General features: G+C 38.6%; 1 protein-coding gene across 5 annotated transcripts in view; it reads left to right on the plus strand.

Moving 5' to 3' along the window:
* Positions 1-27,500, plus strand: part of pde4d (phosphodiesterase 4D, cAMP-specific) — a 494,959-nt gene that overhangs the window by 372,634 nt on the left and 94,825 nt on the right. Inside the window, exon 1 of one of the 5 annotated variants that reach the window (XM_061900811.1) lies at positions 12,099-12,416. The exons of the other annotated variants lie outside the window; for them this stretch is intronic. Within the exon in view, the coding sequence (XP_061756795.1) occupies positions 12,352-12,416 (65 nt within the window). The 5' untranslated portion in view covers positions 12,099-12,351. Of the gene's footprint in view, positions 1-12,098; positions 12,417-27,500 lie in introns of those variants that run through there. 5 annotated transcript variants of the gene reach the window in all.

The following is a 27,500-nucleotide window of genomic DNA, read 5'->3' on the forward strand; positions in this document are numbered from 1 at the left end:
CGGCGCTTCCTGAAGAGACGGTCAGAAAGTGGCTCGAAGATATTCTGTAAAATATAATGGAGTGATTGAAGTTTTGATCAGAGAACCATCGTTACATGTTATGTAGACCAGCGGTTCTTAACCTTTTTGACCTCGGGTCAGGGCCCAACTTTTCCACTACAGAGGGGCCCAGGGCCCACTCCAAAATTAACACTGAATTTGAAATCTTACTATTGATTTTAATCGTATTCAACAATGATCTCAAATCGACTCACAGTTTAACAGGCTAAACCAGAGGTCCCGCCAGCGTCCAAAATCCGGCACACGCGGGAACTCCCAAGTTAAAACATTTTTATTAAAAAAAAAAATATATATATATATATGTGTGTGTGTGTGTGTGTGTGTGTATATATATATATATATATATATATATATATATATATATATATATAAATATATATATATATATATATATATGCCCTGCGATGAGGTGGTGACTTGTCCAGGGTGTACCCCGCCTTCCGCCCGATTGTAGCTGAGATAGGCGCCAGCGCCCCCGCGACCCCAAAAGGGAATAAGCGGTAGAAATGGATGGATGGATGGCTATATACATATATATATATATATATATATATATATATATATATATATATATATATATATATATATATATATATATATATATATATATATATATATATGTATCTGCAGTGTTTCCCACAGGTCAGGCATCTATTTGTGGTGGTGTGGTCGGGCAGCGGGGGGTGGAAGGGGTTGGGTGGGGGGCAGCGGCGGCGATGACCTAGAAGAACGCGGAGTTGTTATATAATTAAAACACTTTATGTACATATTTATATAATATTTACATTTTTATATAATATGTAACTACAAGCTCCATTCACAGACAGAGTCCCATTGCTTTTATGAGCGGTCGAGTGAGTCAAAAGCGGGAAAAAAAAAACAAAAAAACGTTATTTATTTATTTTTCATTTGTGGCGGCCGTAATTCTTTCGTGGCGGGCCGCCACAAATAAATGAATGTGTGGGAAACCCTGATCTGGGATGAGGTGGCTACTTGTCCAAGGTGTACCGATTGTAGCTGAGATAGGCACCAACGCCCCTCGCGACCCCAAAGGGAATAAGCGGTAGAAAATGTATATATATATATATATATATATATATATATATATATATATATATATACATATACATGAATTTCACGCCAACGGCTGAGTAGCAACATTTTAAAAAAACTAACTTAGGAGGTTGCCTACAGCGACAGCTGTCAGTACCAATGTAAATGGGGTTCTTTTTGACTCACCACCTTATTAAAGACCTCTGCGGTTATTTGCGACTAAAGGTTTTTGAGTTTCTTGAATAGAGTTGAATGATTTAACTATTTACTTTATTCCAAATCCGGTGTCAGGGTGTAGTAAGGCAAACTTTGTCATTATACAAATACTTAAACAGTAGTCACAAGAAAGGGAGCAGTATTTGCCGACATCAGTTAATGGCATCGCTTTACCTTTTTAAAATCGCAGCAGAGTGGTTGAATCTCTTGTGAAGTGTGTAATATTACTGAAATGTTGTTACTAATCATCAAGCACAGCACAGCTTTAACGCGCTCGCCTCGCCCTACCACAGCCTTTGGTGACATGAAAGGCACATGTACGCTATTTGGCTCTGGAGCATCCGGTGCTGTGAATTGGATGACCACAGTTTTATCAGTCAAAAGGGGTCCAGCAGCAAAGCATTTGTTGTCGCTTCAATGGGGCTGCAGATGGACGCACTTCCATTTTGCATGTCTTTCATACGCTGGTGAACAAAAGGGAGGCTGATGTCGCGCTCTTGTTGCTTACGTCTTTGGTCAGTTGACGTCGGGATGACACAGAAGAATTCAGGAGGCTTTTAAGATGGCAAGGAGTCCACTTACTGCACAGATGCACTCAGTGTGGAATGTCCTGTGTGTCACATGGGGCCTTTTGAACCGTGTCCTTGATGCTGACATGTCTTCTGTTCATGTACAATACATCAGAAATCAGAATCAGAAATACTTTATTAATCCCTGAGGGGAAATTGGAATTTTCAGCACGATCCCATTCAAGATCAGACAAACATTGCAGGGAGACAGAACAGGATCGCTGACGCGTCTGCCAACTTCCGCTCTGAATATAGAATAGAATAGAATATATCTTTATAGTCATTGTACATTGTACAACGAAATTGTATGCAAACTAATTTAGTGCAAAAATCATACATAAAAACATAAGAACATAGATAAATAGATAAAAATACCAAGCATACAGCTCACATGCACAGCCATTATTGTTATCTTGTGTTCAGCGACACTATTGTTCTCGGGTAAAAAGTTTTTTTAAAACTGTTTGTCCGGCATTTTATTGTCCTGTATCTCCTGCCTGAGGGCATCAGTTCAAAAAGTTTTATGCACTGCTGATTGGCTACACGCAGAGCGGTAACAGCCAATCAGATGGTTCTCTGGGTGGGTGCTGCAGAGAGTACTGACAGGCAGACGCAGAACTAAGCAGAGCAGCTTGTTAAGACTTTTTTTTTTTTTTTTGTGAAGACTTTAGTTTGGCGGTGGCTCTTTGTTGTTATGGCGGCCGCCTTTACAACAAAGCGATACGAGAAACCCTGCGATAAAATGTAATGCACCACACAATTCCAATTGTTTCATTACAGCACGTCTTAAAAGGAGTAGGAAGAAGCAGAGTTTATTTAATCCTACCCCTTTTTCATACCATAGCAATTTTATACCATTTCCCTGTTCTCTGTAACAGAATAGTGAACAAATAAATAATATACACTAGTAAGCATGCAAATATTAAATACATAAATAATCTTTGTCTCAATAAAAATAAGGGTTCAAAATAATCGTCATAATTCTTGTTTTGTGTACTTAGCGAACACTTGCAGTTTAAACCGTCTCTTAAACTGAATCGTATTGGTGCTTTGTTTGATTTCTTTGGTTAATCCATTCCATAATTTAATTCCACATACTGATATACTAAATGGTTTAGGGGTTGTACAAGCATAATAATGTTTTAAATTAGATTTTCCTTTAAGGTTTTATTTCTCCTCCTTTGTTGAGAAGAATTGTTGTACATTCTTGGGTTGCAGGTTATAGTTTGCTTTATTCATAATTTTAGGTGTTTGCAAATGCACCAAATCGTTGAATTTCAGTAATTGTGATTTAATAAAGGGTTTGGAGATACATGGATACATAAACATAGATTTACAAATGTGTTAGTATGAATCTCCTGATTTGAAAGTTAAAGCCATGCAGATCAGAGACTGGTTGTGTACTCAACTAGGGCTGGGCGATAGGGCCTTTTATTAATATCTCGATATTTTTAGGCCATGTCGCGATACACGATATATATCTCGATATTTTGCCTTAGCCTTGAATTAACAATTGATGCATATAATCACAGCAGTATGATGATTCTATGTGTCTACGTTAAAACATTCTTGTTCATACTGCATTAATATATGCTCATTTTAAACTTTTGTGCAGAGAGGGAAATCACAACTAAGTCAATTTACCAAAACTGTATTTATTAAACAGTTATCAAGCAGTGGCACAAACATTCATGTCATTTCCAGAACAGAAAATGCAAGATTTTCAGATACATTTTAAAACAAGCTATTAGTGGACTTTTGTGCATGATGTCACTAAGATGACATATCTAAACAACGCTAAATTTAAAGTGCACTTTTTGTACAGAACGCCACTACAATAGTTAAAAACCAACAAAGTGCACTTTAGTGCATGATGTCACACAATATATTTAAATGACTGTCAAATAAATATTATCTGCATGATTTAAATCAAATTTTGTATGTCCTTCGCTATGTGGTAGGTTCCTGCGGACGTTATCTCCTTCCGTTGTTGACAATTTTTTGTTAAAAATGTGTCTGGGGGCCGGTATATATATTTTATGAACACTAATACAAAACCTCACAATAATGTCTGATTGAATGCTAAAAACGTTATGGCAATCCCCCTGAAAAAACATAATGGAATTTTAAATTTTTCTACGAAAGGTAAAACACTGAATATTGATAAAATATGAACGTCACACCCCCTTTTGATCAACACAGTTTACAATCAAGTGAAACGCAACAAAAAATGTAACAAACAGTGAAATATGAACGCGAAGGGTACAAAAAAACCCCACATACAATCTGATACATTTCATATATGACATATATTGATAGGGGACGGCGTGGCGCAGTGGGAGGGTGGCCGTGCGCAACCCGAGGGTCCCTGGTTCAAATCCCACCTAGTACCAACCTCGTCACGTCCGTTGTGTCCTGAGCAAAACACTTCACCCTTGCTCCTGATGGGTGCTGGTTGGCGCCTTGCATGGCAGCTCCCTCCATCAGTGTGTGTGAATGTGTGTGTGAATGGGTAAATGTGGAAGTAATGTCAAAGCGCTTTGAGTCCCTTGAAGGTAGAAAAGCGCTATACAAGTACAACCCATTTATTTATCATTTATATATCACTAAGTTTTAGAACTTTGTTGTGAAAATATTCTTCCGCGTCTGTGGAAACGTTCTCCGCCCACACTGCTTGGTGCCTCGTCTGAGCTGCTGTGACGTCGATGACCATAGTAATTAATTAGATGACCATAGTAACTAATAGATTACCATAGTAACTAATATATCATCCAAAAGCTCAGATTTCAACCATTGAAATAATTTGTATAGTTGAAGACTTACGGTCCTAAGAAAACATAATTGCACATCATAAGGGCAGCTACACTTTCCATCTTAAAGATCTAAAAAAAATATTTGGGAATGTCCGGAGGGCTAGATTGAAAAGCTTAACGGGTCGCATGTGGCCCCCGGCCTTAATTTGCCCAGGTCTGCTTTAGCGGGTGACTTTTCAAATGGTGGTACAAATTAGTAGTGCCGCTACTTTTTGTAGCTACGCTTTTGCCGCATACTTGACATATATTGGTTGTCTGTTCAACATCTTTCCGCGTGAAGCGAAACCACCGCCAGACGATACTTTGATACCGACACTGATAGCGATATGTTGATTGTCGATACCGATTGCGATCCTTTTACTTTCCCTACGCGAGCTTTTCCAAGACCATTGAACCACCTTCCATTTCTATTTGGAACTTACAAATGTCTTTCTTCCATTTGTTACCAGATTCACATCTTTCTCTCTCTCGTATTACCACTCGCCCAGCCCTATACTCAACCCCCATTGGTCATTCTATAAGCAGTAAACTGACAAAATAGGACCATTTGAATAGCTTTTGCAAGCTATTACTATGTGTCCATTGTGTATATAAATGTGAAAAAACAGGCCAGATGATGGACATGAACAGAATATTTGTGCAACTTACGGTACTTATCTTCCCTCACACACATTCCCCATCCACTCCCACACATATTTTACTTGCTGCCCTTGGATGTTCTTGCCTTCCCCAATGGAACCGCCTCTTGCGGAAGAAAAGCATACTCCCACATTCAGAGCAAGTCTTCTGACACTTGCCCTGGTCATTGCCGTTAGTTTTAGGTTACCGTGGCAGCCCCATTGTTCAGTGATTGGCACGCTGTAAGAATGGGCCAGGACGCTTCATCCTGGACAATATTCATGACAAATGTGTGCTTTGTTTTAAAGTAAACACTGTATGAAAACAAATACATTTTAGCTTTGCAACCTCATTATACTATTGGCTGAGTTTTATATTCATAAGTTTCTCAATACCCACCTTCCGTCTGAATGCAGCCGAGATAGGCTCCAGCACCCCTCGCGACCTCGTAAGGGACAAGCGGTAGAAAAATGGATGGATGGATGGATGGAAGTTTCTCAATACCCGACCTGTTTTTTGTGCCTTTAAAAACAAATTAAAACACGGCATAGCTCGGTTGGTAGAGTGGCCGTGCCAGCATCTTGAGGGTTCCAGGTTTGATTCCCGTTTTCGCCATTCTTATACTTGCCAACCTTGAGACCTCCGAATTCGGGAGATGTGGGCGAGGAGAGGTGGCAGGGTTTGGTGGTAGCGGGGGTGTATATTGTAGCATCCCGGAAGAGTTAGTGCTGCAAGGGGTTCTGGGTATTTTTTATGTTGTGTTACGATGCGGATGTTCTCCCGAAACGTGTGTGTCATTCTTGTTTGGTGTGGGTTCACAGTGTGGCGCACATTTGTAACAGTGTTAAAATTGTTTATATGGCCACCCTCAGTGTGACCTGTATGACTGTTGACCAAGTATGACTTACATTCACTTATGTGTGTGTAAAAGCTGCATATGTTATGTGACTGGGCCGGCACGCTGTTTGTATGGTTGGAAAAGCGGATGTGACAACTGGTTGTAGATGACACTAAGGCCCCCAATATTGTTGTCCGGGTGGAAATCGGGAGAAATTCAGGAGAATGGTTGCCTTGGGCGATTATAGGGAGGGGAACTGAAATTCGGGAGTCTCCCGGGAAAATTGGGAGTGTTGGCAAGTATGGCCATGCTAGTTATTGTCATTGTGTCCTCGGGCAAGACACTTTACCCACCTGCTCCCAGTGCCACCCACACTGGTTTAAATGTAACTTAGCTATCTGGTTTCACTATGTAAAGCACTTTGAGTCACTAGAGAAAAGCGCTGTATAAATATAAATCATTTCACTTCACTCTACGTTAAAACACTCTCTATCTCTAACAACCAAAAAGCTGTGAAAACGATGATGCTGTGTTCCAAATTAAAATTATTTACTGAACTTGTGTGAGCCTATGGCTTTGCACTTTGTTTTATATGTGTATATATATATATATATATATATATATATATATATATATATATATATATATATATCAATCAATGTATTTTATTTCGGCAATCTTCACATAAAACAAAGAACAACAACAAGAAAAGAAAAAAAAACACTCATTTGAGCAATGATTGAGCCGAAAGGGTGTAGGTTGAAGCAACGCTTATATAAACCTACCCCATCACAACAAGAACAAGGTTCAAAATATATGAAATCTAAAACATGCTTCACTTATATTACTTTTTTTTTTTAAACAATATATAAGCAACATATATGTAGCACACGTCGCATATACACAGTTTAACATTTAAATCAAACATATACATTTGTACACTTATATATATATATATTATATATACACAATTTATTTAAATTCCATATAAAGTGGTAATATATACATTTTAATATAACCTATATGTATAATTATGAAATCATAAATTGTATTTATATACATATATTATTGTCTTTCTAAAACAATGTTTGCTCTTCTTTCTTATATTTACTAATGATAAATGATTTAAAAAGCTTTTTAAACTGGTTTATGTTGGTGCTGTGTTTTATTTCATCCTTTAAACAGTTCCATATTTTAACCCCTGCTATTGTTATACTCATTCGTTTCTGCGTTGTTCTACAATATTGGATCTTAAAAAGTAGTTCTCCTCTTAAATTATAATTCCCTTCTCTTTGTAAAAATCTTCTCTGTAACCCTGTTGGAAGTAAATCTTTACTTGCTTTATAAATCATTTGGGCAGTCTTGAGTTGGATGAGATCTGGTAGTTTTAAATCAAATGTTTTTATAAATAATCCATTAGTGTGTTCTCGGGGTCCTGTGTTATGTATCAGTCTGATGGCCCTTTTTTGCATTATGAATAGTGGTTGGATGTTCGTCCTATATGTATTTCCCCAAACTTCTAGACAGTAACTCAAATATGATAAAACAAGTGTACAATAAGGAGTGTGTAATGTTTTTTGATTAAGAATGTGCCTTGTTTACCCAGGACAGCAATACTTCTCGCCAACTTCCCTTTGATGTATGTAATGTGTGACTTCCAGCAGATCCTGTGGTCCAAGATCACACCCAAAAATTTGATTTTGTTTACTCTTTCTATACTAACATTGTCGATATATATATTTTTACATCCATATAATTTCTCATATTTCCAAATAACATAAAGTTAGTTTTATTTAGGTTTAATGATAATTTATTAGCATCAAACCATTTTTTTAGTTTACACATCTCCATGGTGACGGTCCTCAGGAGCTGCTGCAAGTCCACATCAGAACAGAGTACATTGGTGTCATCCGCAAATAACACATATTTAAGGTTTTCAGTTACTTTACAAATATCATTTATATACATGATGAACATCTTGGGCCCTAAGACTGACCCCTGTGGAACCCCACATTTAATATTTAACCAACATGATTTTTTTTGTGATATCTGTACAAACTGCTTTCTATCAGATAAATAACTTTTTATCCATTCCAGAACAATACCCCTAAAACCATATTTTTCCATTTTTCTAATAAGAATACTATGGTCTACTGTATCAAAAGCGTTCTTAAGATCTAAGAATACTCCTATTGTATATTTATTTTTATCAATACTATCAGTTATTTCTTCAATTAAATCTGTTAATGCTTGTGCTGTTGATCGATTATTCCTGAAACCATACTGCCTATCTGTTAATAATTCATTTTTTTCTACAAAGCCATCGAATCTATTTATAAATATTTTTTCTAATATTTTGGAGAACTGTGGTAATATTGAGATTGGTCTGTAGTTTGTGAATAAGTGTCCGTCTCCCGCTTTGTGAATAGGAACAACTTTGCAATTTTCATTAGTTGAGGAAATACTCCCATTTCAAATGAAAGGTTAAATAGATACGCTAATGGAGCACTAATTCCATCTATCACATACTTTAAAGTTTGCATGTCTATATCATCCACATCTTTGCTTGTATGTATATATATATATATATATATATATATATATATATATATATATATATATATTGCATTCTATTTTAGTTACTTTATTGAGTTTACAACCCCTTGGCGCTATTTTGTACTGTTTTTGTACTTATTTTGACTATTATTATTATTTCTCAATTTTTTGTAAATGTTGCAATTTATAAATAAAGGTTTATAAAATTTTTAAAAATATAATAAAATAAAATAAAAAAGGATGGGCCAGGACGGGGTGGAGTGGTTCAGGTCCTTCTCTGTCAGGACAGGGGACGCCACTTCTTCTTTGCTCCACTTTACTGTGGTGTCCCCCAGGGATCTATTCTAGGCCCCATCCTGTTTGCGCTATATCTCCTCCCTCTTGGAGAGATTTTTAAGAGGCATGGAGTGTCTTGACTTGGGACCATTGCAAAATGATGTGCGTCCCAAAGTCACCAGCCTTGGCGTCAATATAGACAGCGATTTTAAACTTGACAAACAGGTCAATGGCGTTTTAAAATCGTGTTTTTTTCATCTACGTCTTTTAGCAAAGATAAAACCGTTTTTATCTTTTATTCTTTTTGAACAAGTCGTGCATGCTTTTATTTCAAGTCGCCTGGACTACTGCAATACACTTTACGCTGGCATTAGCCAAAAAAGCTCTCTCCCGGTTGCAGTTAGTCCAGAACACAGCAGCACGACTTTCAACAGGAGCCAGGAAACGCCAGCATATAACCCCAATTCTTCAGAGTTTGCACTGTCTTCCTGTTCATTTTAGAATTGATTTTAAAACCTTGCTGCTTGCTTTTAAAGCTTTTCATAGACCAGCACCTCACTATATCTCGGACTTGCCTGTGTCTTTTCGAGTCCATATTAAAATTATCGTACTCGTTTTTAAATCTTGCTCCACCTTACCTCTCTGAGATGCTCCACCTTTATGCCCCCACCCGGTCCCTCAGATCAGCTGATCCTGGAGGTACCCAAATCAAAGCGCAAGCTCAGAGGAGACAGAGCCTTCTCTGTTGCAGGTCCCAAACTCTGGAACGATCTCCCTCTCCATGTGAGAAAAGCCCCTTTTTGGCTATTTTTAAGACCCTTCTTAAAACACATTTTTATTCACTGGCTTTTAACTCAGCATGAGACTTTAAACTTTTAACTGTTTTTAACTTTTTAACTGCTTTTTATGTAACAAATTGTTCTTAGGGTAATTTGTATTTGCTTTTTCAATGTGTATTTTTACTTCTGTTTTAAATGTTATTTTTTAGTCTGTCCCTTGCCTCTATTTCTTTGTGGTGTACAGCCCTTTGTTCTTCAACTGTGGTTGTTTTTAAAAGGCTTTATAAATAAAGATGGTATGGTATGGTATGGACCTCATCCAAATTTACACTCCTGCGCGCACTCTGAGGTCCGAGAGCCAGCTCCAGCTCGTGGTGCCCAAGACCAGACTTAAAACCAGGGGAGACAGGGCCTTCTCTGTGGTCTGCCCTAAGCTCTAGAACACTCTGTCCCTCCATGTTCGAACAAACTGCTCCCACAGTGGAGTGTTTTAAGTCGAGGACAGCGTGGCGCGGTTGGGAAAATGGCCGTAACAGCAACTTGAGGGTTCCTGGTTCAATCCCCACCTACTACCAACCTCGTCATGTCCGTTGTGTCCTTGAGCAAGACACTTCACCCTTGCTCCTAATGGGACGTGGTTAGGGCCTTGTATGGCAGCTCCCGCCATCAGTGTGTGAATGTGTGTGTGAATGTGGAAATAATGTCAAAGCGCTTTGAGTACCTTGAAGGTAGAAAAGCGCTAAACAAGTATAACCCATTTATCATTTATAAGTCTCGTCTTAAGACCCACTTTTTATTCTTTGGCTTTTAACACTACGTGAGTTGTGTGGTCTTCTGTTGTCCTGTCTGTTTTTGTTTTATTTTTATTTATATTTACTGTTTTAATTGGTTTTACCTCTTATTTTTGTATATTTTTATATTGGTTTTATATTTATTTGTTTTTTGTTTTTATTCAGTCATGGGTGGAGCTAAGGATAATATTTGAATTTAGATTTTTATTTACTGTTTTAATTGGTTTTACCATTTAAAATCGTTTTAATTATATTTTTATATAGTTTTTATATTGGTTTTATAGTTATTTATTTTTTGTTTTTATTCAGTCATTGGTGGAGCTAAGGATAATATTTGAATTTTGATTTCTATTTACTGTTTTAATTGGTTTTACCCTGTAAAATCGTTTTTAATCATATATATTCTTATATAGTTTTTATATTGGTTTTCTAGTTATTTATTTTTTGTTTTTATTCAGGCATTGGTGGAGCTAAGGATATTTAAATTTTGATTTCTATTTACTGTTTTAATTGGTTTTACCCTGTAAAATCGTTTTAATTATATTTATTTTTATATAGTTTTTATATTGGTTTTATATTCATTTATTTTTTGTTTTTATTCAGTCATTGGTGGAGCTAAGGATAATATTTGAATTTTGATTTCTATTTACTGTTTTAATTGGTTTTACCCTGTAAAATCGTTTTAATTATATTTATTTTTATATAGTTTTTATATTGGTTTTATATTCATTTATTTTTTGTTTTTATTCAGTCATTGGTGGAGCTAAGGATAATATTTGAATTTTGATTTCTATTTACTGTTTTAATTGGTTTTACCCAGTAAAATAGTTTTTAATCATATTTTTTGTATAGTTTTTATATTGGTTTTATAGTTATTTATTTTTTGTTTTTATTCAGTCATTGGTGGAGTTAAGGATAATATTTGAATTTTGATTTCTATTTACTGTTTTAATTGGTTTTACCCTTTAAAATCGTTTTTAATCATATTTATTTTTATATTGTTTTATATAGGTTTTACATTTATTTTTGGTTTTTATTCAGTCATTGGTGAAGCTAAGGATAATATTTGAATTTTGATTTCTATTTACTGTTTTAATTGGTTTTACCCTGTAAAATCGTTTTTAATCACATTTATTTTTATATTGGTTTTATATATATATTTTTTTTTTTATTCAGTCATTGGTGGAGCTAAGGATAATATTTGAATTTTGATTTCTATTTACTGTTTTAATTGGTTTTACCCTTTAACATCGTTTTTAATCATATTTGTTTTTATATTGTTTTATATAGGTTTTATATTTATTTTTGGTGTTTTAATAAAGCATTGGTGGAGCTAAGGATAATATTTGAATATTGTTTTTAATATATTTGTGCAGCACTCTGGAAACATTTTCGTTGTTTAAATGTGCTATATAAATAAAGTGGGTTGGATTGGATTGGTAACAGGCCCCGCCCCTTTAGGGAGGTACTACAACCATAAACAAGCCCGCCCACTCCCCCACTAAGGCGGACTGCTGTGAGGAAGAGAGCGTGGAGAGTGCTGCAACTCTCACACACGGCGGCCACGGGAGTGAGGGCAGAGGTGGGAGAGTCGAAGGGTGGGCGAGGGCACCGGGGGCTCCGACTTCCAACCGGCGGGAGGAAGGAATAAGAAGTGGGAGGATTCAAATCACCAGAAAGAATCGTGGGAAATACTGGGGGAAAGGGCTGGCCCTGAACTGTGTGTATGAGTTAGGTGTGTGTAGGTGTGTGTGTGTGGAGCCGGTGGATGCGCAGGAGAACATGAGTATCATTCTAAAGCCAAGGTCACGCTCCACCAGCTCGCTGAAGAACACGGAAGGACTATGGTAAATAGACGGAAACCTCCTCCTTGTGCCGCCAACATTCCCTATGTTCATCCTGTTTTCTGTCTATTGTTCACCAGTCCTTCCTCCCTTATGTGGTCTTAACTTCCTGCTGTTTTGCATCCACTCAGTGTTTACTTTTCAGACTTCTTAGTTGATATCAGCACCCTATTCTGTTTTTCCCCCTTTCCACAGCACAGTACCCACTCTCCTTATTGTCGCGTTTCTATTGGCACTACTTGGTACTAGTTCTAGTACGTGGTCGACCACTGCTGGTCGTTCACTACCAATTAAAACAGGGGTCTCAGACCAATTGCGGCCCGCAAGACGTTAATATGAAAGTTTAATGTTAGTGCGGCCTGCAAGTTTTATATGAATGGCGCTTGACAGCGTTGTGTTATTTGGGTCCAAAATGGCCAGCATTCTGGGTTGCCTACCCCTGCGTTAGTGGAAAAGCGGCAAATGAGTGAAAGCGACAGAGACTTTGCCATGGAGACGAGGGTTTTCTTGTGCCTGGCTGCAGTCACACTGCGACACCTGTCCGTCAGTAATAACCGTCCCCGATAACCTGGACGAATTCAAACCATTATTTGGTTTTTTTATTTTTTAATTTGCATTGCCTCGCACGATGAACACTACATATATTTTTATATGACACCGGATAACACACCGGGTGCAGTCACTTTTTTGCGCTCGCTATCCCTGTACTTTCCGCCGACCGCCGTGTTGCTGTAGGGAGGAAAAGCGGAACGACACACATTGCGGAAATAACCTTATTCTCCGTGCGTCGGCTAAATAGAAATATATTCCACAACCCCAAACATATCTTTTTCAAAGCCTGCAGTGAAGAGAAAGATTAGTGATGAGCAAAGACAATTCCAGGAAAAGTGGGAGATGCAATATTTCTTTGTTGAGCACAGGGGCACCCCGACGTGTTTTATTTGCACAGAGAAAGTTGCGGTGCAGAAGAGATACAATTTGAAACATAATTATACAACTAGACATGCTGAGGAGTATGCACAATTTTTTTTAAGAAATCTTTTCTTGCGGCCCAGCCTCACCCATACTCTGCGTCCAGTGGCCCCCAGGTAAATGGAGTTTGAGACCACTGAATTAAAAGAACACTTTAAAGTAGAGATGTCCGATAATGGCTTTTTTGCCGATATTGTCCAACTCTTAATTACCGATTCCAATATCAACCGATACCGATGTATACAGTCGTGGAATTAACACATTATTATGCCTAATTTTGTTGTGATTCCCCGCTGGATGCATTAAACAATGTAACAAGGTTTTCCAAAATAAATCAACTCATGTTACGGAAGAAAGTCACAAAGTGCATCATTTTTTTTAACATGCTTCAAAACAGCAGCTTGGAATGTGGGACAAGCTCTCCCTGTGAAAGCATGAAGAGGTAATCATATTGTTTCTTCAAATTACAAATAGCTGACTGTTTTTTCCCCCTTCTCCGGGATTATATTCCCAGTCTTGATCTCGGAAGTCTGGTCACTTATAGCATATAAGAATATTCTATTACTGTTTAGCAAACTATGAATAATAAAACACGCCGAAGCATGTGTCCTTTATCATAGCTAGACGTATGACAAAAAAACGTGTGAAAATCAGTGGTATTCAGTGGGGTGAGATGAAATAAATGCGCTGACAGCTGATTGCTCCTGCCAAATGAATTGCACTGAGTGGAGCGGATCACCACTCCAAGATGGCGGCCCCGCGTCTCGTCAGCGCCAGTAGGCAGTAGCGGTCAATGCTGTGTCTACTTATAAGATGTATATGGTTCTCGGTACTATTTTTTATTACCTGTTCAGTCACTGATGGTCAACAATGCTTTTTTAATGCTTTTTTTGGCCTCTGATTCCGATCAATTTCGATACTTTGAGAATAGATTCTAGAACTGAAAATGTATTTTTTTTAGAAAGTAAGTAAAGTAAACACAATAACACATTTTATATAGATTATCTCATTAAATTTAGAATTTGCTTGTAATGTTGTAATTCCTATCATGTATTTGTAGTATCAAATGCTACAACTTTTTTATTTAAAACATTTTTTTTTTAACAAAATAAAGTTGCTAACACACAAAAACTAAACGAAACCCAAATTGGCTCCCATTTAAATCAATTGGGTTTTGACCTTAAAACTTTTCTGTCACCTGAAAATTATTCCTTGAGTTTGTAAACAATAACAAAAAAAACACCACAAAATCATTTTGCGATAATAACAACAATAAAAAGAAAAATGTCGCCCTAGTCACTTTAGTATTGTTTAAATACTGATGCAATACTTGGTATCGATGATAAAAACATCTGGATCGATCACCGTTGCTTTACATTGAAGTGTTAGCGGTTAGCTTCTCGTGTCGTCCTGCTCGGAGTGTGTGTTTGTGTGTCTAGCATGCTTAGCCATTCTTTTTCCTTAAGTCCTCCAGTGATAACGCTACCTGGAAGAAACATTGTTTATTTGTACAATTGTTTTGCATGTAAACACTAGAACACAGCTGCGGTAAAGATCTGCTGGGCTCAGCAGTTCATAGGCCGCCAATCAGCCGATGAGTAAAAAGGGGCAATTATCGGCCCCTGATTCGATACCATGATCGCGGTTAGGCCTTCTCAAAAACTAATTCACACTGCAGGTAGGATGTCCAATTTTGATTTCTTTTTTCTTTTTTTTTTCTTTTTGGGCAGATTTGATCTGTTCATATAATAGTTCCCATTGCCCCAAAAAATTTACGTCTAATGGGAAAATAATCTGACCCACATGCAGACATGACGTCATGCAGTCACTCATGCTGCAGTGTTTACAGAAGTAAACATGGATTCAAATTCTAGTAGGTCTCAGTCCTGCTGCATTTGTGGCAATTTCAAGGATTTTGTGCAATCAACAACATCTGAACCCAATTATTGCTTGTAAAAGATTAAGAAGGAAGAGTATTTTGGCTCTGGCGGTTTGTGGGACATGTGGGTGTCTTTGACGTCTGCTCCAAAGAACGTGTGGGCGAGGAGTGGTGGAACATTGACATTAGTTCCTGAAACATATTATCTTTGCCTGTTTTCTGCTCATCTGTCAAAGTTTATATTGTAACCATCCATTCTGTTGAAGAATTATGACACTTACTGCTATTTGTTGACATAATCGGAGGAATGCGACCGAAGCGTTCAAACTGCAGTCACATCGAATACATATCTGATTTATATCCACATACGAAAGTTGCCTCAGATTTGATACATTTTTAATTGCACTGTACTATACATTTTAGGGCTGGGTAATAGGGATGAAAAAGTATATCTCAATATATTTTTACTTAAACTCGATATTCGAAATAAATCTCAATATATTTTCCCGTGAAAGTAAACCTTTAAAGATATTCATTTTTGAGCCGAATTTACTGAAATTGAAGTGAATGACAACTGTACTTTCTTTTACACCTTTTGGGAGTGCATTCCATATTAATGTGGCATAAAAGGAGAATGAGTTAAGACCATTGTTAGATCGGAATCTGGGTTTAACATGGTTTGTGGAGCTCCCCCTGGTGTTGTGGTTACGGCGGTCATTTACTTTATGGAAGTAGTTTGACATGTACTTTATTATCAGGGAGGTGTAGCGGATTTTATAGACCAGGCTCAGTGCAAGTTGTTTTACTTTGTCCACCCTGAGCCAGCCCACTTGTTTAATATCGTTCCTTATGCACAGAAGTAAAAACAGGAGACCCTCTTGGTTGTTTGTTATCATGTCTCTGTCCAAATGATGTGTTCAGTGTGACTTGGTTTTTGTGGTACTATTTCGAAGTGAACCCCCACCCCCCCCCACCCCTCAAACAGAGTCATGTGGATGACTCAGTTTTTGAACAGATGTTTGCTTCCAGCTTTGAGGGAACAGTTTGGAGAAAGCGGCTTTTACCTGTTGTCATAAAGCAAGGTGTGGTTTTGGGGTTGGCGATGGCGATGGCGAGCCGGCATTCCGTCTCCTTGTGATGTCATAATTGGATAGCTGGAGCTGCCGTGGTTCTGGCATTCTTTTTCCACAGGCTTTGGCACAGATAAAGATTCAGCCCTGAAGCATCAACCTGCCCTGCCCTCCACCTCACGTCTCAACTTGTCCTTGCTTGTCAGCTCTCATTTCCCTCTGACAAATAGTCCCCCAGCTTCCACGCTGAGGAGGAGGAGGACACGGTAAATATGTTCATGCAGTGTCACACTCTCAGACGTCGTTGTATTTTCAGGCAGGTAATGACCCGGGGATGTTGTAATCATCTGTAGATACTTGAAGGCTGTGACAAACCACTCGAAGCTCAGAATGTTACACAGGTGTGTGTGTGTGCCATCTTTTCTATTATGGTCTGTTTTCTTGTTTATCAGCGTGCGTAATAATCACAGTAGATATAGTGCTGCTGGTAGCACTTCATGATAAGCTGATTGGCATGGATGATAAAAATGCTACGCTTTACTCTGCAGGCGGTCTTTTGTAGCGTTTGTGTGCTGGCATGCGGATCCGAGACACTTCCCCAATGCAGGGCCAATTTTGTACATGCACGGTTATTTGCTAGAATTTAGACATACATGCTTTCCCTTAAATTTATGCAGGGTTAAAACCAATAACAATCAGTTCCCAGTGGCTTACTTTATTTTTGAAGTTTTTCTCAAAATTTTATCCATCACGCAAAATCCCGAAAAACGGCTTCAAAGTGCCTGATTCACACCATCGCTATATCCACCCGTCTATTGTCCTGTGACGTCACTGCGTGAAGCCACCAGAAACAAACATGGCGGGTAGTACAGAAAGGTATAGCATAGTAGCTCGGATTCAGACTCGGATTTCAGCAGCCCAAGCGGTTCAACAGATTACGCGTGTATTGAAACGAATGGTTGGAGTGTGGAGGCAGGTACCGAAAACGAAATTAAAGAAGAAACAGAAGCTTTTGAGCCATATCAGGACAGACAACGGCACGGGAGGAAGCACAGACGAATTCAGCGATCGCCTTCTAACCAACGATTGGTATGTGTTTGTTTGGCATTAAATGTGGGTGGAGGGACAGGCTGGATGTAAATATAGCTACAAATGAGGCATAATGATGCAATATGTACATACAGCTAGCCTAAATAGCATGTTAGCATCGATTAGCTTGGAGTCATGCCGTGACCAAATATGTCTGATTAGCTCACTCCACATACGTCAATAACATCAACAAAACTCACCTTTGTGATTTTGTTGACTTTATCGTTGGAAATGCATTTGCTTTGAGTGTCGCAGGATATCCACACATTCTTTCCATCTCTGTCGTAGCATAGCGGTCGTCGGTACAGTGTGCAGAACAAACGAGGGACTTTCGCATCTTTTGACCACTGTTGCAACTTGAATCCGTCTCTGTTCGTGTTGTTACACCCTCCGACAACACACCGACGAGGCATGATGTCTCCAAGGTACGGGAAAACAGTCGAAAAAACGGAAATTAACAGAACTGATTTGACTTGGTGTGTGTAATGTGTTTGAGAAAAGGGTGGGTCGCTTCACGACGTGACGTCACGGGTGAAAGGTCATTGCTCCGACAGGCGAACAATTGAAAGGCGTTTAAATCGCCAAATTCACCCTTTTAGAGTTCGGAAATATGGTCTTTTTTTCTGCAACATCAAGGTATATATTGACGCTGGTGATAATGTTCCCCTTTAAAACAATTGCAAAAAATATTTTGCCGGGTAAACTGTCATCATCACCAACATGTGTTAATTGTGCGGACAATGTTTTAGCAGCCAAGCAAGTATAAAAACAAGTTTGTAGTTCATTTTTGTTGTAACTTAAAAGCAATAAAACTATTGCAGATGCACTCACACATCTGTACTTGTCTCCTTTTTATCCTTTTTCTACTTTTTTGTTCATTTTCCTTTTTCTTTTTCTAATTCTTCAACTTCTTTTTATTCTTCTTTTGCTTCTTCTTCTACTTTTTCTTTTTCATCTCTTTCTCTCCTTCTTTCTCGTCTACTTTTTTGTTATTTTTCCTTTTCTTCTCCTTCTAATTCTTCTTTTTCTTCTTCTTTTGCTTCTTCTAATACTTCTTCTCTTCCTCTCCTTCTTCTTTCTCTTCATATTTCTCTTCTATTTATTTTTTTCGGCCTTTTCTTCTTCTTTTATTAATTTGTTTCTGCTTGTTCTTACCTCCTTTCTTTTCTTCTTCCTCTTCCCCCTGTTCTTCTTTGTCTTTTTCTTCTTCTGCTTCCCCATCCTTTTCCTCTTCTTCCTTTTTGTCTCTTCCTTCATTTTCTTCCTTTTCTTCTTCTTCTTCTCCTCCTTGTTCTTATTCTTTCTCTTTTTATGCTACTTCCTATTTTGTTTATTCTTACTCCTACTCTTCTCTGTCGCCTTCTTCTTCTTTTTCTTCTTATTTTTCCACGTCTTCTCTTCCTCTCCTTTTTCTTTCTCTTTCTTTTTTCTCTTCTACTTATATTTATTTTTTCTGCCTTTTCATCTTCTTTTATTTATTTGTTTTTGCTTGTTCTTATTCTTATAATTATCATTATCTTCCTTTCTTTCCTATTTCTCTTCTTCTTGTCTTCCTCTCCTTCCTCTTTATCTTCTCCTTCTTCTTCTCCTTGTTCTTTTTAGTCTTCTGTTCCTCTCCTTTCTCTACTGGCGTGGCGCAGTGGTAGAGTGGCCGTGCGCAACCCGAGGGTGCCTGGTTCAATTCCTACCTAGTACCACCCTCGTCACGTTCGTTGTGTCCTGAGCAAGACACTTCACCCTTGCTCCTGATGGGTGCTGGTTAGCGCCTTGCATGGCAGCTCCCTCCATCAGTGTGTGAATGTGTGTGTAAATGGGTAAATGTGGAAGTGGTGTCAAAGCGCTTTGAGTACCTTGAAGGTAGAAAAGCGCTATACAAGTACAACCCATTTATTATTTATTTATCATTCTTTTTCTTCTTCTTCTTCTTCTTCTTCTTCTTCTTCTTCTTCATCTTCCTATTTCTCTTTCTCTTCTTCTGCTTCCCCATCCTATTCCTCTTCTTCCTTTTTGTCTATTCCTTCATTTTATTCCCCTTCTACTTCTTCTTTTTCTCCTCCTTGTTATTATTCTTTCTCCTTTTATGCTACTTCCTATTTTGCTTATTCTTACTCTTCTCTGTTGTCTTCTTCTTCATTTTGTCCTTATTTTGGTCCTTCTTTTACTTCTTCTTCTCTTCCTCCCCTTTTTCTTCCTCCTCTTCTTTCCCTTCTTCTTCTATTTATTTTTTTCTGCCTTTTTTTATTCTTTTATTTGTTTTTGCTTGTTCTTATTCTTATTATTAACATTATCTTCCTCTATTTCCTTTTTCTCTTCTTTTTCTTCTTGTCTTCGTCTCCTTCTTCTTTATGTTCTTCTTCTTCTCCTTGTTCTTTTTAGTCTTCTCTTCCTCTCCTTTCTCTTGTTCTTTTTCTTCTTGTTCTTTGTCATCCTCTTTCTTTTTCTCTTCTTTTTCTTCTTCTGCTTCCCCATCGTATTACTTTCCTACTTTTTGTCTTTTCTTTCATTTTCTTCCTCTTCTTCTTCTCCTTGTTTTTATTCTTTCTATTTTTATGCTACTTCATATTTTGCTTATTCTTACTCTTACTCTTCTCTGTCGGCTTCTTTCTCTTCTTTTTGTTCTTTGTCGTTTTCTTCCTCGTTCATTTAAAGAACATGTTTTACGTCTTTTCGCAGCTTTCACCAGGGAGACACTGGATCATTTACTACCTGTGGTGTTTTGCTATATTTTAGAAGCAGTCTTGCAGAGCATCAATGAAACCCACAATTTTTTGGGGGGGGGGATCACATCACCGCAGCGTCTGGAATGATCCAAACGCAAGGAAATGCATAACGAAAGACATTTTTTTAATGCAAGAAATTTAGGGATAGGGGTTACCGGGAGAGGGAGGATATATTGTAGCATCCCGGAAGAGTTAGTGCTGCAAGGGGTTCTGGGTGTTACGGTGCGGATGTTCTCCCGAAATGTGTTTGTCATTCTTGTTTGGTGTGGGTTCACAGTGTGGTGCATATTTTTTAACAGTGTTAAAGTTGTTTATACGGCCACCCTCAGTGTGACCTGTATGGCTGGCATTCACTTGTTTGTGTGAAAAGCCGTAGATATTATGTGATTGGGCTGGCATGCAAAGGCAGTGCCTTTAAGGTTTATTGGCGCTCTGTACTTCTCCCTACGTCCGTGTACCACTCCGTACAGCGGCGTTTTCAAAAGGAGTTTTACCAGCCTTCTTCTTGGTAGGTTCAAGGACAGTTTTTGAATCTCGCCGTCCACTCAATCTAACACAAAGTTTTTGTGATAACTAAGAAACAATTATTCTTACATGGCTCTTTCAACATTTTGGGTTGCCAACCCCTGTTCTTGGGGCTATAGGCGTGTTAGAGCTACACCCGTTGCTGCACCTCCAGCCCACTGATAAAGCAGTGTCATGGCATGCTGAGATAAACCCTGGAGGATTTAGAATGTGTGACTTTGACTTCAAGTGTCTTCATCTGGACTCTGTCTGTTGTCTCTTTACGGTTTCACCAGGTTTAACGACAATGTTGCTCGCATGACGGGTTCAGTGTGCGATTGTTTGAGAATGCTAACTAAGTCGTTCCCAGTCGAGGAGAAGTAGAACTGGTTTAGTCTGTGACCTTTTTTGTGTGTGTCACGGCTGAATGGCTTCCCTGAATGGAGCACTGAAGGCAGAGCTAATGCAGCGAGACGACAACAACAATAACAAACAGATGACAGAACGAGACAAACCAGAAAGAGCGAGATGTGATATAAAACTCGTTGCATATGTGGCGTGCAAGTAGTGTGTAATATTACAAGGATGGTAAATGTATAAAAAAAACAAGCCCCTTTTTCTAACCTTTCACCTGCATCTCAATGACTCCTGTGCTTTGTGTCAAGTGTCCATGTAACCCTGAACTGTCCGTGGGTGTTGTTGATTAATGGCCTGTGCCATGTAATAAGATCCAAGACTTAAGCATTAAAGGGCAACTACTGCACTTTTTTGTAATTTTTTTATTATCGTCCTATTATTATTATTATTATTACATTTATAATAACATTTAATATTCAAGTATTTCATTCATTCTAAGCATCACAACGAGAGATGTCCAATAATAACGGGCTGCAGATATTATCGACCGATAAATGCTTTTAAATGTACTATCGAAGATTATCGTTATCAGTTTCAAAACAATAAATTATGATGTTTTAAAAGGCTGCTTTGTACACAGACGTAGGGAGAAGTACAGAGCGACAAAAAACCTTACAGGCACTGCCTTTGCGTGCCGGCCCAATCACATAATATCTGCGGCTTTTCACACACACAAATGAATGCAAGGCAAACTTGGTCCACAGCCTACAGGTCACACTGAGGGTGGCCGTATAAACAACTTTAACACCGTTACAAATATGAGCCACACTGTGAACCCACACCAAACAAGAATGACAAACACATTTCGGGAGAACATCCGCACCGTAACACAACATAAACACAACAGAACAAATACCCAGAACCCCTTGCAGCACTAACTCTTCGGAGACGCTACAATATACACTCCGATACTCAACCCCGCCCCCCAACCCCGCCCACCTCAACATCCTCATGCTCTCTCAGGGAGAGCATGTCCCAAATTCCAAGCTGCTGTTTTGAGGCATGTTAAAAAAAAAAAATCTAAAATAAAGTGTCTTTTTGTGTCGTACTTGCCAGTTTCGGGTCCTAAATGGCTGTCAAATTGTACCAACTTGTTAGAATACCTACTCATTCGTCTCTTGTCCAGGAGAGCTGCATTGTACTTGTTTTAATGCCACACTCTTGCTCAGAGTTGGGCAAATTAAGGCCCGGGGGCCAAATGCGGCATGTTGAGCTTTTCAATCTGGGCCGCCGGACATTCCCAAATAATTTTTTCAGATCTTTAAGATGGAAAGTGTAGCTGCCATTATGATGTGCAGTGATGTTTTCTAACGACCATGAGTCTTGAACTATACAAAGTATTTAAATGGTTGGAATCTGCGCTTATGGATGATATACCAGTTACTATGGTAATTCAATTAGTTACTATGGTAATATAATTAGTTACTATGGTCATCTAGTTAGTTACTATGGTCATGTAAGTCACAGCAGCTCAGACGAGGCACCAAGCAGTGTGGGTGGGAAGCGTTTCCACAGATGCGGAAGGAGATTTTCATAACAAAGTTCTAAAGCTTAGTAATATATCAGATACATATCCAATTGTAGGTGGAATTATTTTGTACCCTTCGCGTTCATATTTCACTGTTTGTTGGCATTTTTGTTGCGTTTCACTTGATTGTAAAATGTGTCGATCGAAAGGGGGTGTGACATTCATATTTTGTCAATATTCAGTGTTTTATCCTTCATAGAAAAATGTAAAATTCCAATATGCTTTTTCAGGCGGCCTGTCATAACGTTTTTAGCATTCAGTCAGACATTATTGTGAGGTTTTGTATTAGTGTTCCTAAGAATAGATATACAGGCTCCCTAGACAAATTTTTTTCACTAAATGTGGCCCCTGGGTCAAAATAATTGCCCAGGCCTGCTGTAGCTGCTAGAAAAACGGGTGTGACGTCATATGAAACCCTCCTATAAATGTAATGGTCTATCTGTGTTGGCCTTGCGATGAGGTGGCGACTTGTCCCGGGTGTACACCGCCTTCCGCCCGAATGCAGCTGAGATAGGGTCCAGCACCGCTTGTCACCTCAAAAAGGACAAGCGGTAGAAAATGGATGGATGGATGGATGGATGGTAATGAGCTGTGTTAGTTGATGCCTGTCTCTAACAGAGTTTGTGTTTTGTTCTGGTCCATTTCGTTTGCTGGAGTTGACAATTTCGGACAAAAAAAAACACTGTGACGCTGATCCGGCCCTCGCGCCGTACGTTTGACACCTAAGGTTAAAGAGTGGAAAAGGATGACACAGCGGTGCTGACATTACACACACATTTTAACGGCAACATCATGCTGGGGTAGCTTATTAGTGTAAGAAACGCAAAATGATCCAACTTACAACTTGCAATCCTGTAGCTGACTGAAAGATACTAAGTAGAGCTCCAGGTTGTTTTAAGATGTGTAGCGAAGCCTATCTATTTTTCTTTTCTTTCCCTGTTTTCTGTTAGGTGTTTTTCCAACAGGCAGGTCAGAGTTCATTAAAGATAAGGTTATCATGTCATGGAATGGAGTATTTTCTCACATTTTTTTCCCTCAAAACTTTTAACCTCACATACAGTGGGGCAAAAAAGTATTTAGTCAGCCACCGATTGTGCAAGTTCTCCTACTTAAAATGATGACAGAGGTCTGTAATTTTCATCATAGGTACACTTCAACTGTGAGAGACAGAATGTGAAAAAAAAAATACAGGAATTCACATTGTAGGAATTTTAAATAATTTATTTGTAAATTATGGTGGAAAAAAAGTATTTGGTCAACCATTCAAAGCTTTTACTGATGGAAGGAGGTTTTGGCTCAAAATCTCACAATACATGGCCCCATTGATTTTTTCCTTGACACGGATCAATCGTCCTGTCCCATTAGCAGAAAAACAGCCTCAAAGCATGATGTTTCCACCCCCATGCTTCACAGTAGTTATGGTGTTCTTGGGATGCAACTCAGAATTCTTCTTTCTCCAAACGCGACGAGTTAAGTTTATACCAAAATGGATACATGGATGATACAGCAGAGGATTGGGAGAATGTCATGTGGTCAGATGAAACCAAAATACAACTTTTTGGTATGAACTCAACTCGTCGTGTTTGGAGGAAGAAGAATACTGAGTTGCATCCCAAGAACACCAAACCTACTGTGAAGCATGGGGGTGGAAACATCATGCTTTGGGGCTGTTTTTCTGCTAAGCGGACAGGACGATTGATCCGTGTTAAGGAAAGAATGAATGCGGCCATGTATCGTGAGATTTTGAGCCAAAACATCCTTCCATCAGTGAGAGCTTTGAATGGTTGACCAAATACTTATTTTCCACCATAATTGACAAATAAATTCTTTAAAATTCTTACAAAGTGAATTCCTGGATTTTTTTTTCACATTCTGTCTCTCACAGTTGAAGTGTACCTATGATGAAAATTACAGACCTCTGTCATCATTTTAGGAGAACTTGCACAATCGGTGGCTGACTAAATACTTTTTTGCCCCACTGTATGTGTTTGTGTTTAAACCAGCACGAGTCAGTTCGGTGTCGTGAAATTCTATCATGCAACTTTACCCGTGTGGGAAGCTGCAGTGTGTCAATTCTCTACATAGTCTCGGCTGTAACCAGATCTTCCATCTTTGGATGTGAGACGTGTTCCCCTGTTCGCGGGCGTGAAGGGGACAGACATGATGTTCCACAGATGATCGGATATCTCTTCTCCTCAAATATTTCCCTCCTGCACGATTTAAGTCGCTCCTTTTAGGGAAAAATGTATTCTTCCTGCCGGAGAGCTTTTATGTTAAGAGTGAGGAGAAGAAAAGAAAACTTTTTTCCTGGTATGACGTCAGATATGGTGCAATTCCTCACCGAGACATTCCCAGAGAAGGCGTGTCAAACACACACACATATTTTATAAAGGAGCTACGTTGGCTGTGAGGTCAATGTGAGCGTGTTGTCATCATGCTGCCTGTTCACTTGTCATACTTTCATTATTATTGGCACAACCTTTGACCTCTCACCTATATTGTGAGAATGTGTCTTTTTGAGTTATTGTTTTTCGACTTGTTTTTAATGATGAAAGTGTAAAAAAAAGAAGTTGACCAGAAACTTATTTTGCAAATAGTCATTAATTTAGAATTTAATGACAGCAACACATTGCAAAAAAGTTGGCACAGAGGCATTTTTACCAGTGAGTTACATGGCCTTTCCTTTTAACAACACACAGTAAACGTTTGGGAGCTGAGGAGACCAATTTTTTAAGCTTTTCAGGTGCAATTCTTTCCCATTCTTGTTTGATGTACAGCTTAAGTACGTCTCCAATGTCGTATTTTAGGCTTCATTCACAATGCGCCACACATTTTTAATGAAAGACAGGTCTGGACTACAGGCAGGCCAGTCTAGTACCCACACTCTTTTACTATGAAGCCACGCTGTTGTTACACGTGGCTTGGCATTGTCTTGCTGAAATAAGCAGTGGCGTCCATGATAACGTTGCTTGGATGGCAACATATGTTGGTAGAGTGGCCGTCCCAGCAACTTGAGGGTTGTAGGTTTGATCCCCATTTCCGCCATCGTAGTCACTGCCGTTGTGTCCTTGGGCAATACACTTTACCCACCTGCTCCCAGTGCGCCCACACTGGTTTAAATGTAACTTAGATATTGGGTTTCACTATGTAAAAGTGCTTTGAGTCACTAGAGAAAAGCGCTATATAAATATAATTCACTTCACTTCACTCCAAAATCTGTATGTACCTGTCAGAATTAATGGTGCCTTCACAAATGTGTAAGTTACCCATGCCTTGGGCAGTAATACACCCCTGTACCATCACAGATGCTGGCTTTTGAACTTTGCGCCAAGAACAATCTGGATGGTTCTTTTCCTTTTCCTTTCCACGACATCCACATTTTCCAAAGACAATTTGAAATGTGTACTCATCAGAGCACAGAATACTTTTCTACTATGCATCAGTCCATCATAAAGGAGCTCGGGCCCAGCGAAGCCAGCGGCGTTTCTGGGTGTTGTTGATAAATGGCTTTCGCTTTACATAGTAGAGTTTAAACTTGCACTTACAGATGTAGCAACAAACTATAGTTACTGACAGTGGTTTTCTGAAGTGTTCCTGAGCCCATGTGGTGATATCCTTTACACACTGATGTCGCTTTTGGGATCGAAGGTCCGTAATATCATGGCTTATGTGCAGTGGTTTCTCCAGATTCTCTGAAACGTTTGATGAAATTACGGACCGTAGATGGTGAAATCCCTAAATTCCTCACAATAGCTTGTTGAGAAATGTTGTTCTTAAATTGTTCGACAATTAGCTCACGCATTTGTTTACAAAGTGATGACCTTTGCCCCATCCGTGTTTGTGAATGACTGAGCATTTCATGGAAGCTGTTTTTAAACCCAATCGTGGCACCCACCTGTTCCCAATTAGCCTGTTCACCTGTGGAATGTTCCAAATAAGTGTTTAATAAGCGTTCCTAAACTTTCTCAGTCTTTTTTGCCCCCTGTGCCAGCTTTTTTGAAACATGTTGCAGGCATCAAATTTTAAATGAGCTAATATTTGCAAAAAATAAATTTGGAATGGTGAACAGGGAAATATATTCTATTTGCAGTCTGTTCAATTGAATAGAAGTTGAAAAGGATTTGCAAATCATTGTATTCGGTTTTTATTTACGATTTACACAACGTGCCAAATTCACTGGTTTTGGATTTTGTCCTTCACCTATTTTGAATACAGTTAAAAGTTATACTTAAAACATTGTCTCCTAAGTCAGTGATTCTCAAACTGTGGTGCATGTACCACTAGTGGTATGCAGGCTTCATCACGTGCTAACCCAAAGAATCACTTGATTTAACTACAGGGTTTTATTCTCCTATATTCAAACAGTGTTCCCGTTCAAACAGCGTGTAATGTTAGAGTGGCTAAAATATTAATGTTGGATACTTGTTTTTAATACATACTTAGGCCTACTAGGCTACTGTATTTTAATGGTGGTCATTATGGTTGTACTTGGAGAGCCACGTTTTTTTACTTGGTGAAAAAGGTTTAAGAACAGTTTGACCCTGGAACAGATTATTTATTTTGCTTTCCATTATTATTACTTTTTTTGTGGGAAGAGATTTTCAACTTACAGTAAGACTGTTTACACTTATTAACATTGAACAGGGCATTTCCACTGTTGACTTAATTTCTCATTTGCATTTTCATGCATTTTCTAGAAACATGTTGGGGTCACGTGATCAATGCACCTACAGTCAGGGGTCCTGACTTTTTTTCCCTGAGAAAAATTTAAGAATGCAGAGAGTGAGACCATGTGGATATTATCAACGCTAAAACCAAACCAATCCAATGTAGTCTGGGGATGAAATATTGATTTAATCTTCCACATAGTCGATGTATCTCCAAAATTTGGATCTTGCACGCTCAGTC

This window comes from Nerophis ophidion, linkage group LG01, assembly GCF_033978795.1.
Source record: "Nerophis ophidion isolate RoL-2023_Sa linkage group LG01, RoL_Noph_v1.0, whole genome shotgun sequence".
Classification (NCBI taxonomy): Eukaryota; Metazoa; Chordata; class Actinopteri; order Syngnathiformes; family Syngnathidae; genus Nerophis; species Nerophis ophidion.